At 37.1% G+C, this 13,188-nt stretch overlaps 1 protein-coding gene across 11 annotated transcripts in view; it reads right to left on the reverse strand.

The window, feature by feature from the left end:
- NCKAP5 (NCK associated protein 5) overlaps positions 1-13,188 on the reverse strand; it is a 380,419-nt gene that overhangs the window by 113,316 nt on the left and 253,915 nt on the right. For all 11 annotated transcript variants that reach the window (XR_004241242.1, XR_004241243.1, XM_032114335.1 and 8 more), the window contains one exon: positions 4,664-4,813. Coding sequence is in view for 9 of the 11 variants with exons in the window: in XM_032114335.1 (XP_031970226.1) it covers positions 4,664-4,813 (150 nt within the window). In the remaining 2 variants the exon portion in view is untranslated. The remainder of the gene's footprint in view (positions 1-4,663; positions 4,814-13,188) is intronic.

Consider the following 13,188-nt stretch of genomic DNA (forward strand, 5'->3'; position numbering starts at 1 on the left):
AGGTTACAATCTAATGCTACCCCAGTGGTTTGCTGAAAAATGCCAGGTTGGGAACAGCCCTCAATCAGTATTTTTTGAGGCCAATAGAACTCGTGCCAATTGCAGAGGAGGAAGGGGATACACAGCAAACCAGGGGAACCTCCTCTTTGTTGGAAATGTTTATTTTAATTTGAATGCAAATACTGTGGTTTTAAGAAGGTGTTAACTGTGCACTGTCCCAGGCTGTGGCAGGTAAACCACCTCTTCTGATTACAGGTGTGCTACCAGGGCACAAACAGTTGGACTGTTTGAGGATGCAGGAAATCTGCAGCTGAGATGGAAACTGAACCCATTCTTCCTGAGTCTTCATCCAGTCTCACACTCCCCTTTCCTCTTGAGGGAAGGGGATGACATGAAGAGTGTCAGAGGACACCATCCACAAATTTCATGCATCTTACAAAATCCCTTCTTTACTGTCAAAGCAAAGCACTGTCCAATGCAACCTGCACTAAGTACTCCTTGGTCATTTAGCCCGGAGCAATCCCAGACAGCTCACTTTCTTCATGAGCAGCCAAAAGCAAATTCTCTTTAAGCAAGTTGCACTACTGCAGTTGCAAAGAAGGAAGTCCGGAAGAGGTGGAACATTTCTCAGAGTCAGGCACAGTTAATTCATACTGAATTACTGCATAAATGTCTGTGCAAATGACAGACTTTAATGAGCCTTCAAAGCTGACACAGTATTTATCACTGATTAAATTTTTAAAATCAAAGTAACTATAGCTTTTACAGACATGTTTAGATTAAGACTGACATTAATGCTGTATATCAGTTTAAATCACTTGCAATTATGCAGGTGCTTGGTGCTTGTATTTCAGTCATTTGAGGTTAAATTGGGGCAGAGAACCCCTAGCTCCATATTGGCTAACAAAGCTCTGGGACACTCTTAAGGCCTTTACAGACACTGTTTGTCTAATATCGAATAGTCTTAAAGCTTTCCTCTGTGGACTGTAAATGTGTAAATTGTTCTTGCTGGAAAAAATAAATAGTAGACAATCTTGAAATGAAATTCCATATAACACCTAACATACCCAGGAGAGCAAATTAGGGCTTTGTGAAAAATCTCCTACTTGTATGTCTATGACTTTGGAAATACAACATTATTCTTTTACTGTAATTGTGAAAATTGTGAAAAAATCTGGAATTGCTGAATGGGGGTTGATGCATGTCCAGAATAAATTACATTTTTTGTATATTTCTGCTTACAATTTATAAACAAAAAATTTGCAATTCTTCTGGTGATGAAAGAATTAAAAAAAGGAAATTCCACCATTGAGTTCATATGTTATTCCCCATATTTCATTAATATTTCATTTTTTGCAGCACTCCAAATACACAGAGAAGATATCAGAGAATTTCTTTTTCTTTGCAAGAGTTAGAAGGCATTTGATCATAACTGCTGAAGTAAGTTAAATGGCATTTCAAGAGAAGCCAACTAAAAATGCTGAAGGCACAAAGGAATTCTGATATCCAGGAAATCACAATTAATTTCAACTATGTAAAATGGGATAGAAGATAGTGTGAACCATTTTTTATTTGTCATCTGTTTCACTTGATTAGAAACGTAACGTATTTATCACTCAGTAGAATGGAAATAGATTTTGCTGTAAATGACAAAGGATGTAAAAAGAAATTACAGGCAAAAGGAGCAATGGGAGAATATGTGTAGATATCTGTTATCAAAGTATATGATAGCTTTCACTTGGGCTGACTAGAGAGATACTTTACTATACTGACATGTATTGTTCAGTGAGAAAATTTCTAGGATAAACAGTGGTTAATAAGACATAAAAGGTATTACTGAAATTTCTTTGGTAATACAATTGACAGCAAAAAAAAAAAAAAAAAAATAAAGAATGTTAAATACAACTCCCATGATATGGAAGTTATTTAAAGAAAGTTCTCTGTGCAACTGAAGCCTTGTCCCTTTTCTCATTCTTAGATTTCCTGCTCCAGATCCAGCTGACCAGGATGACTACAGGTTTTGTCCCACTCACAGAAACTCCTGAAGAAAACCACCACGTACTCCACATGTACCACGTCAGTACTCCAGGAAGGGAAGAAGCAATTTGATCTATGTATGGAACAGGAGTTATTTTCCCATACAGACATTCCAAATAAAAGAAACTAAATAATCTGTTATATTGCATATGTGCTGGAAGAGCTGCCCATTTATCCCTGTGCTGGTGGATTGCTTTTCTCTTTTGGTACTTCATTCACTGAAAAATTAGCTCAGACTTATCCAAATTTTTATGTGATCAGCCAAGGGAAGGTATTAACCAGAAAAAAAAATTACCTGCTGGATCTAAACTTTTATAGAATAAAAACTTCACATCACTTGCACTGTCACATACATTTATATACATGTGCATAAATGTAAATTTATAATACATGTGCCTTTGTAGAAGCTTTTAGAGAAGCTCACCCAAGCAACAGGCCAGTGAACACAGGTGAAGAGGATGGAATAAATCTACAGTGCTCTAACAGACCAGCTTGTCATGAGCTACACTTGAGCAACAAACAAGCTAATAGGAAGAGATATGAAAATTTTCTTAACAGTGTTGATATTAATGAAATTATGTATATTATATATATTATACATATTAATATATATTAATGTATTAGGTCACACACTCTGACTATTATTTTCAATAGCTGCTGTTTATAGGCAGTCTTCAGATTCTAGAGGGCACAGATGGAGGACTGACTCTAGTAAGCACTTTATTAGCCTTTCTGATTTCATTAATTCAGTAACATCTAATCACGTAAAGTAAGATTAAAGATCCTGACACCCACAGCACAAAAACTAACAAACAGTAATTTTCTGTTCCTTTCTAGATAGACTAATGAAATATTTAGAATAATTAGTTTGAAAATAGTAAAGAATTAGAACTGCTAATAGCATGTAACTTTAAAAAAAGTCTTTAATTAATAAACCATACAGTCTTTGACATTACAATTTATATTCTTCAAGAGAGAAATAAAGCAAAAATACATAAACAACACACAATTAACAACACTTTGTTTTGATTATATTGGGTCACAATTAATGTTGGCTCTGGAGTTCATCTTTCTACTTTGAGAGCTTCTTACACTACTTCTGTAGGTTAATCCTTCAAGTGTTGGCACTCTCTAATATGTGGTTTTGAACACACCACTGCACAACACTGACACCAGTGAGGAGAGGTCTCCACTGCCCTTCCTGAACCAGATCCCACCTATCCTTAGTGCTACATTTTGTATCTGGGCAATTTGTCACAACTGATAAAGGCTGTGCCATTATTGAACACCTTGCTACTAACTGAGGACACAAAGAACTGTAAATGTCATGCAGACTGATTAAGAATGAGGCAAAGCAAGCAGAAATCATGCATATTTTGGAAATAAAGGATCACAAGGAACCTACATTCTCCATCAACAGATAAAGCAAGACTATATTAAACTGTACATTTTTTTTAGAGTTTCACCATCTTAAATACTTAGTAGCGTGTGTTATTTTCCCCAGGGCAAAATTAGAGTTATTTAAAATTACATGTGTTTATTTTACAAACAGTCTAAGACTTTAAAGTAAAATTGCAGAGACTGCCTATACCTTTGAGACTTCAGATTCTGTATTTAGATCCAAACAGGATTGATTGTAATTGTTCATGCTTTACTTTTAACAAAGTCCTCAAGAAAAAAATCCCAGGGTTTTAATCTGATCAGAGTACAACTCAACCCAAAAATTATCATGTAAAAGAGCTTAAACAAAAATGTATAGGCTCAGTGACAAATCTTTGTCTACCAATACCCTACACAGGCAAAATGTCACTCAGATCCTTCTAAGGCATTCATTTATCCATATCTGTAATGCTACATAAATGCTTGAGCAGAAGAGAAGGGAGGAAACATTAGAAAGGTCAAAAATATGACTTTTTAGTAGTTAAAAATTAGATTAAAATATGCAATCTTATCTTTTCATAGACATTGAAGCCCACGCTTCTATCAAGGAGCACAGAATAAGTTCATGTATACTGTGGTTACAGTTTTAGCTGCACCTTGTCCATGGCTGCCTAAGAACACGTTGAAAATTTTCCTCTAGTTTGAAGCTACCACAAGGTGCACTATTTTGCAGATCCTAATTTTCCGGAAATGCACTCAAAATGTAGAGTGTGCAGTTCTCCGTGTGGTCTACAAGGAAATAGATTTTCCCCAGCCTGGCAGTAAAAAGGCCTGAGCTCTCCCAAGCAAGCAGTCCTGCAATTAAAAACTGAGCAATAAACTACAATGGAGCAAAACTAGTTTTATGACAGTTGTTAAACCACCTACATTAGTCTTGCAATATTAATAATTGAAACAAAATGAGTAAAACCAATTTTTCTTATTAAATGGTCTCAAAGGAATTAAAATAATGTATTAAGTTCCTTTTAAAGATATCTGATGCTCAGCATTAGAGAGGGATCCTTTTAGTGACTCTAAGCCTCTTGTTCATCCTTGTAAATGAAATGTAAAAAAAAAATACCCCATAACATGAAATCAGATGAACTGTGAAAGATCAGATTAATACTACAGGGTGATTCAGTGCCAATAAATGAATGAGGCAGGGGGAAGGGTGGTCATTTATGTGTGAAACTGTTGTGCTTCTTACCTCCAGAGCTTTCAAACGCTCCAAAAGCAATTTTGTTTTTTCTTTTTCCTCCTCAGTGCTGCTGCTTTCACTTCTTGAATCTTCATCTGCCAGAGTGCGAATTTTTTCCATGCCTTCTTTACATCTCCTACTGTCTTCTGACAGCTTTTCCTGAAATGATTTTTTTAAAAATGCCGTTACTCACAGGTGCAAATGAAGTTAACTATGCAAATATCTCCAATTCTCCCTTGTATATGAATGAAAAAAAGAGCAAGTTGCTAGTGACATGATTAAAGTACTAAACAAGTGGAGTCAGGAAGGGTCTGTGACATATGCTATGCCAATTCTGCAAGTGTATGCACAACTCCACTGATACATCTACTTCAGATTTTTAAAAAGCAGAACTCATCACTTCTTTCGTAACTTCCACTTTCTTCTTTAAAAATTGCAATGAAAATTGAACATACCAGCTTTCAATGCTAACACTTTGCCACTGAGAGATAAAGCAGTTTATTGAGGAAAAGCTAACATACGTTCATGCCTAATGTAGTTCACCTTTCTTCATCTAGAGCTAATATTTGAATTATTAAATAATGGGCTGAGAATCAAGCTACCAGACGAATACTGATTTAAGATCTACTCTAGCATATAACTGGAGAGAATCAGACTGACAACAAAACTTTCAGAAGTACTCCAGTCTATTTCTGGTTAGTCAACCTGAGTTGTTATCAGCTGCAGCTTCTGAGTGGACTGTGGCTGCTGTTTTACAAGATGTCTGTAAAAATGATAGGATTGAACAGTGAATCCTGCTAACTCTGTTAATAATCTGTCCATGCTCTCTGTTCACAGAGAGAGTGAGATAAAGCAAGCAAAACATAAAGACTACAAGCAGGCAATGTAAAACATTGCCCAAAATGACAAGGAAAGCAAAAGGGGAAAAAAGAGAACTCCACAGATGTAGAGAGTGAACCATCATTGGAGCACAACCTGGGAGGCACAGGCTCTACCTTGCAAACCACCTGCCCTAATTGTATGAGCAGATGCAGTGTGACAACTCATGAGAATGGAAAATGTGAGGTAAATCAACATTAAATACCGGGTGTCAAAAAAAATCTAGAGAATTCCTTCAGTGAGCATCTAGTCTTCTTCATGTGCCTTTCTGTTAATTCTTATGTACAAAAGCTCACACATTCATGATCTTTGACTTACCCAAAAGCGAGATGCTTTCCCCATAACTACTACACAATATGCACCCTGTCTAAGCATAAAAGTGTGCATTTTCGTGAAGAACTGATCCAGCTTGAATAACTGTGCAAATACAACTTTGTTTGAGAGTTAACAGCAAGGCATTACCTTAACTAAATCCATAAATGTAACTCAATTAAAAATCAGCAGTCTGGATCACATTCACAACAATGTCTTTTTTAAATATTAACTAGCTTAGAAATTGACTACTACTATGTTAAAACTTTAATCAAGAATTAATTTTATATGATATGGGCTTAATTAGTGAACTGTGAAGCAAAGATCTCATTCTGAGCCCCAAAACATAGATGTCAAAGAGCCATTCCATCAGGTTTCCAACATTAGTGCTACCCTGATCAGAAAGGAACCATAAATATAGTACTTGGGCTTTATTTTTTCGTGCTTGCTTCTCACTGATGCAACAATCAGGTATCGGTAAAAGAGCCATTAAACCATTTTTGCTTCAAGTTGCCCCAAGGAGTGCATTGACATAAAACACTTCAATGAACTCAGGGGAAAGAAATGACAAAGGTGTATCTCTCATGCAATTCAAATACAAACTATTATTTTTAGGAGGGAATGTGACACGAATTGCATGTGTCTAACAATAAAAGAGAACACAAACATATGCACAGGGTCACCTTTCCTGCACAAACTCAGGGCAGCAATTTCAAAGGACAGGTAGAAGAAAGCACAGGTTGTGACATTTCATCAGAAAAAGGGGAGTAATGCAACTTCTCACAGAGTAAATCCCAGCCACACAAAGAAGTAACCTGTTCATCATCTAATTACAAAATTAGATGAACTTTGCACACTAGTGGCATAATTAGGAACACACATCCTGTTTTACTTCGATTTGCATTTGAATACTTCACAAGAATAACTACTGTTACCCCTGCCTGAATGCTGAAGTACAGCACACATATTTTGAAATGTAGTTTATTACTGACTAATAATAAATGAGTTTCAGCATTCCAGCCATGGAAAAGGTGCAGAACAGAGGAAAATTCTTCTAACCTTAGAAATTGTGTTAGGCATGCCATTTGCTGAGGGCACTGCCCCATCACATTCACCATTTCCACCTGGGTGATGTCTAGTGAGGGTAGAGTGGAAAATCCACACTCCAGAAAGCAAACAAAACAGGTATTTGTAAAGCACCCTTTGTGCTAGAAGTCAAGTCCTTAAAGAGGGAGGATGACAAAGGCTTTTGGAATGACAGAGGCCTCTTGAGTGTGCAACATCTGTTAATATCAAAGGCAGCTGGCTTTTGGGGGAGGAAGGAAGGGGCAGACATCTGTGAGAGGAAATGTGCATCTCCTGTGGGATGCTGGTCAAATCCCACAGAGAGCTCTGGAGTGAGCGTGCTGAAGGCAGCAAACAATGGTGTAAAGCATCTTACTCCCTTTTTCTCTAGAGTCCTACACTTCCTGTGTTACCTCAAATAAAGAGCATCTTTTGCCACCCCTGAACAGTCTCTGCTCATGCCTCGCATATTGCACAGTCACAGGCAGGCTGTGTTCAAGCTGAATAACAAAATCCTCCCCAGGTGCAAAGTCCAGCAAAGGTAGAGCAAGTGCTGTCCTGCTGCTCAGTGCAGTTTAATTTCTGGGAAAAGGCAACAGATGGAAATGGTGTTCTGGAAGTAAAACAGTTAAGGGGAAAAAAAAAAAAAAAAAAGCCATAACTCTGCTCCGGGTGTCCCCAGACCAATGAGTTTAAGGTACATGCCTGTACCATGAGAGGATGCAAATACAGCAGCCTGATGAGAATTCTGCAGTAAATCTGCTTCTCTAATGCTCTGTGTTAACAAAGACACAATAAAAATATTAAAAATTCAAATCTTACTGAAATTAGGATTATGCTAATCACTGTAGACCCATTCTCACAGAAATTAATGAGAAAATTACAAACAAGTCCCACATTGTGTAAGCTTCTCAGGCTGGCTTAAGCTGTCATTGCTCATTTGAAACCAACAGTATTTTGCAAATCTTAAATGAAAACCTGCCCTGACCATTATTTCTTAGTATTCAGTTTGCTCCATAAATCAAACAAGCAGTCCACTGATGATGAACCCTTTGATGAAACACTCTGGGCCCTGTGGCCAATAGAAAACAGGGGATGAAAACAGCCCCTGCAGCCTAGGAATGGCAAGCTCTCCAGGATCAATGAAAAGATATAAATCACTAAAGAAATTGATCTATGAAGCTGTACAATGCAGTGGCCTGACTGAGACTTATCAGAAAGCTGGATTTCAGTTAGCTGAACTAGGAAAGAGCAGTATAATATACCCTCTTCCCACTAATAAATAAAGTAAGAATAATAAATTAAGAGAGCAGGAAATTCACCTGAAATTGCAGATGATAATTTACTGGAGTTTGTGGAATGTGAAGCTAATTTTCTCTCCTGTCTCCTCCACCTAGCTTTCAGAATACTGAACAAGAAAGTGTTTTCACTGTTGATAAACAGGGAGTAACTATAGTGATAGAAAAGATCATAGGGAAGCTTTCAAAAGATAAGAGAACAAATTGCCTATTTCAGAAATTACCTCTTTCTTCATCCCAAGAAAGGCAATAGGCTGCTAACCCTAACACTTAGTCATTGGGATGCCTTTCCTCTAAGAATTGTCACCTTTCCAAGGAAGAGAAAAGTGTCAAAGGGATACTTAGCCAGCTACTTCTTAACCATTATTATTTCAGAAATTACGTTACTTTGAAAGTTTTATTGGCAGTACCATCAGTTGTCTGTCCTTTTCCCTTTCTTCTTTCTAAGATGCTTTCTGAGAATGACACTACACACATATACACACGGAAAAAGAGGAAAAAAGAGATCTCACTTTAAAATATTTCAATTTGCAGCTGTAAAATTTCAAACCAAGAAGAGTAAATGTCAGAAAACACAAAGAAAAGAAAAAGTAGCTGGGAAAAATTATTTTAGAATTTCTTTTTTACCATAAAAACCAAGATTAGGCACTGGACAAGTGGCTAAAATAATACAAGATAGCATAATCTAGTACTGATATAACTGGGTCTGAGATCCAGAGCACTGATTATAAACAAGCAATCCTTCACAAGCACATGTGACAAAAATCTTATCGAACCAAACAAGAATTAAAAAAGATCAACATCTTTGAAATGCTGATTTTCCCAATGACTCTTGGATGACATGAATTGCTTGTCTGGAAAGTGATAAGTAATAATTAGAGGTGACATCTTTGCTTGCAGAATCTAAAGATCATTTCCATGTGATAAACACAAGTCCTTCAGAGAAGTGAAGTTTTTCAGATGCAATGCAGTAAGGATCCCTCAGACACAAAAGATCTCTATTTCAATTTGGGGTGTCAGATTGTGATGCCTGAGTGGGATCTTCTTTTCTGAATTCCTTTTAATTCTTCAACTTCTGAAATTTATTAGAGACAAGATTTTATAATGGTAACAAATTCAAATTCTTCTGAGAGTCATGCCTGCAATTTTCCAAAAACACACTTTAATCACACATTAATCGACCAAGAATAAAATGTATGTAGGATATATAATTAAACAGTGCTTATGACTGCTCATAACCACTTATTTGAGGAAAAAAAATCAAAAAGATTCATGATGTAGCTATTAATTGTTCTTATAAAGAGGCAGTGGTAACAGGCATCCAAGAATCCAGTCTATGTGGAGCCCAAACTATGCTGATAATTCAGCACCTCAAAAAAACTAGTGCTTCCTGTGGTGTGTCCAGAGCTTCCACAGGACCTTCTAAATGAGATATTTCCTGAACACTTATCTTAGATTTCAGTGATTGAATGTGGTGATCTGAGTAAAATACACCACACTTGTAACACTCTTTCTATAATCAAGGCAGACTCTTCCCTCCACACCCAAACTACAGTTTACAGATCCATACACAGAATAGATTTTGTTTGCACTGCTTTTGGCTGGGGTACAGTTATTTTCTCTCACAGTAGCTGCTATGTGTTTTGGATTTGTGCTGCAGTGTTGACAACACCAAGATATTTCATTACCACTGAGCGGTGCCTACATGGACCCAAGGCCTTTTGTGCTCCTCACCCCACCCGCGAGGGGCTGGGGGTGCACGAGGAGTTGGGAGGGGACGCAGCAGGGACAGCTGACCCCAAGTGACCCAAGGGATGTCCCAGACCATAGGACATCCTGCTCAGCAATACAGAGGGGGAAGGCTGGCCAGGGTCCACTGCTCAGGGACTGGCTGGACATCAGGCAGTGGGGAGTGAGCTGTTGTTTACATTTGCATCACGTCTCTTTCTTGGGGTTTATTTCTCTCTGTTATTTTCCTTTCCATTACAATTTGTTGCTGTTGTTTTGTTATAATATTTCAATTACTAAACTATTCTTATCTCAATCCATGAGTTTTCTCACTTTTACCCTCCTGATTCTCTTCTCCCCATCCTGCTGGATTCAGGTGTGGGGCTTGGCTGGAAGCTGCAGTCAAACCACAACAGTGTATTTATAAATTGTGAAAGTTTTTCCTTGCAAGGCCATTCTATAATCTATAATCTTGATGCATTCTTAGATGATGTCTTTTCAGTGTTGTTTCCACTGCAGACCTCCTAGTGTTCAGCACTATTCCCGGTGAGCAGTATGAAATGAGAATTTCTAGACTGTTGATAAGGATAAAAACAGTAGATGAGGGTTTATTTGTACTTTCATTAAAAAATACAGCCTCAAGCTATGCACAAATAGCTCAGTCTGACTGCACAAGCTGTAAAATGGCAGAAGTTGCTCCAAGGACTACAGACTTAACATTCCAACAAGGTTAAGTTTGTTTTCCAATGGCACCTTGCTCCTCTTTCTCCCACATCATGACCTCTTTTTTGCTAAAAATACCCTTTGAAAATTGGCAGTATCTTCTGATATGCTTTACAACCTATTCCTTTTAGCAAAACCTGAGATGTGTAGAAGACACATATGTTAAGTCTGAGCAATGTGAAGTAAATGATGAATTCTCAAAGTGTGTCCTGCACGATTCTCAGTACAGGAGTAACCACTGTGATCTGAATATCTCTTTCCAATATGCAACTTAAAAAAAAAAAAAAAAAAATTCTTTATTTGTTAAAGGGAATCCCACTAAATACAATAACCCAGGTCTGGAAAAAACACAAACCAAACTGTAACTGAGCAAACAAGTTAAAATATAAAAAAAAAATTACATGCAACTAAAATTACATGCAATTGAAATTATCTGTGAGTATAAGGCTACAAATACGACTTCTGCTTTATCTTCCTTGTTTTTATCTATATATTCAGCTGTTTTCTCTTGCTTTCTTTTCCTCCCAGTGGAAGGAGAGACTAAAATACAGCTTGCTTTAGATAGCACATCAGTAAGTGTAATAATAATATATTTTTGTTTAGTGAACAGCTTTTGTTCAGAACAAGCTGACCAAAATTGAAGGAAAACAAAGGAATGCAACATATCACAAAAGTTTACAGAAACATCCCAAATCGTTCATGATTTAACATTACCCTTGTCAGGAAAACATATTAGATTGTTCTTTTTCATCTGTGGATTTCACTTACAAAGTAAGCAGAGCGAGCAGCAACGTTCCCTAGATTAAATACTTGTGATGGATAAGAGGACCAAGTACATACTTTACATTTCTGATATGTGCCTTCCTCCACCCGCGTATCAATCTAAATGTACTCCACATTATTCTCCACTCAGAACACTCCTCACCAGCACAAGCTACCATCCCTGCTGAGCAGTTCTGAGGGAGCATTAATAAATTTCCCGATGATGTTTTTATTGGCTGTTCCATGCATCAGAAACATATTTTTGAAAAAGTTCATATCAGAAAGGAGCATAAAAGCAGAAAACCTTCAGAGTGCACTTGAGGATGAAGTGTACTCCTCAGACCACTGAGAGGAGATGGAGTTTCTTATCCCCAGGTTCCCAGCCCAGGACCAGCTCCTGTCCTTAGTGAAAGGATGTTCCCACTACCAACAGCACTGCCACCTCTGGCATTGTCAGACCCAGAATCAAAGACTGACCATTCTGGAGGTGACCCTTCCACGCCAGGTTTCAGGCCCAGCAGTGGCAGGGCAGTGCCCAGGAGCTCACTGTGTTCCTGGTTCTTCTCAAAATGAAAAACACCAGTTACATTGATAAGCAAAGTTACCAGCAGGAAAAAAGGACTCTTCTAAGAAGCTATTCCTTCTTCATATATGCATATAAGGAAATAGAAGAATAATATTCAGTGTGATGTTTTATGCACGTATTCTCTTAGAAATTGGCTCATTATAGTACCATACTCAAAGTAATAATCTTTCCTTCCAGGAAACCTACAGGTAGCATTTAAACTTTGGGAAGGGGTTTGTAGGTATTATAGTAACTACACTTGACTGAAGCTACAGTATTAAAATACCTTCCTTTGACTGAAGTAGAAATAAGTCAAACTATTCTGAAATTCAAATTCAGTAAATTTTATGTAACAGCAATTACGGCAACAAAATTCTTCTGGATTTAAATTTCTAGAAATAAGCCAATTTTCCTTCCATAGTATTCTGGAAAGAGAGCAATGTATTAACTGACAAGTTCTCACCATAAGCACAATTGAAACTGACCTAAGAAGTTACTTGTGGGATTAGGAAAAAAAGAAAATTGGTATATTATTCCATTACCAGGCAATTTTTTTGCAAGTGCCAGAGAACAGTTTCATGTCTCTCAGCCTTGTCAGGAGAATTTCTGAAAGAAGATCAGAATTCATATTCATATAGAAATAAAATGTAGGAACAATCATTCCAGATTAGATCAAAACTTCAACTTTTCAAATACGTTATTATAATTCAGATTAACTCTCTTAACTTTTCCTGATCAGAAGAGTACTTTCTTTCCAAAATTTACTGGTGTAGTGCTAAGTGAGTTCTTTTGTTAAAATAGTTTTCAAAGACAGAATGAGTATGAATTCAGCATAATCTCCCTTTTTTTTTTTTGCCTCAGAAAATAAACAAAACTTTAGATTTTTTTAACTTTTTAAAATTTAATAACTAGCATTGCTTTCTGCTGGTTTGAAAATATCGAGGAAATAATATCAAAGTGCAGACTGAACAGTATCTTACATGGAGATGGGGAAGTAGGGAGAGAGCAAGTCGCTTGACCATATATAAGTTCATTCATCTGGGAAAGTGAAACACTCATGTTCAGGCAGTGGGTGACTTTTGTGGCCTCATTCCCAAAATTAGAAGATACAGCCAAAGATAGAAACACTGTATTGTAGAGGGAAATGTAAACTAGAATTACAGTCAGTATAATACAACATAATACCATCGAGTCAGTCAATC

Source organism: Corvus moneduloides, chromosome 7, assembly GCF_009650955.1.
Source record: "Corvus moneduloides isolate bCorMon1 chromosome 7, bCorMon1.pri, whole genome shotgun sequence".
In the NCBI taxonomy this organism is placed as follows: Eukaryota; Metazoa; Chordata; class Aves; order Passeriformes; family Corvidae; genus Corvus; species Corvus moneduloides.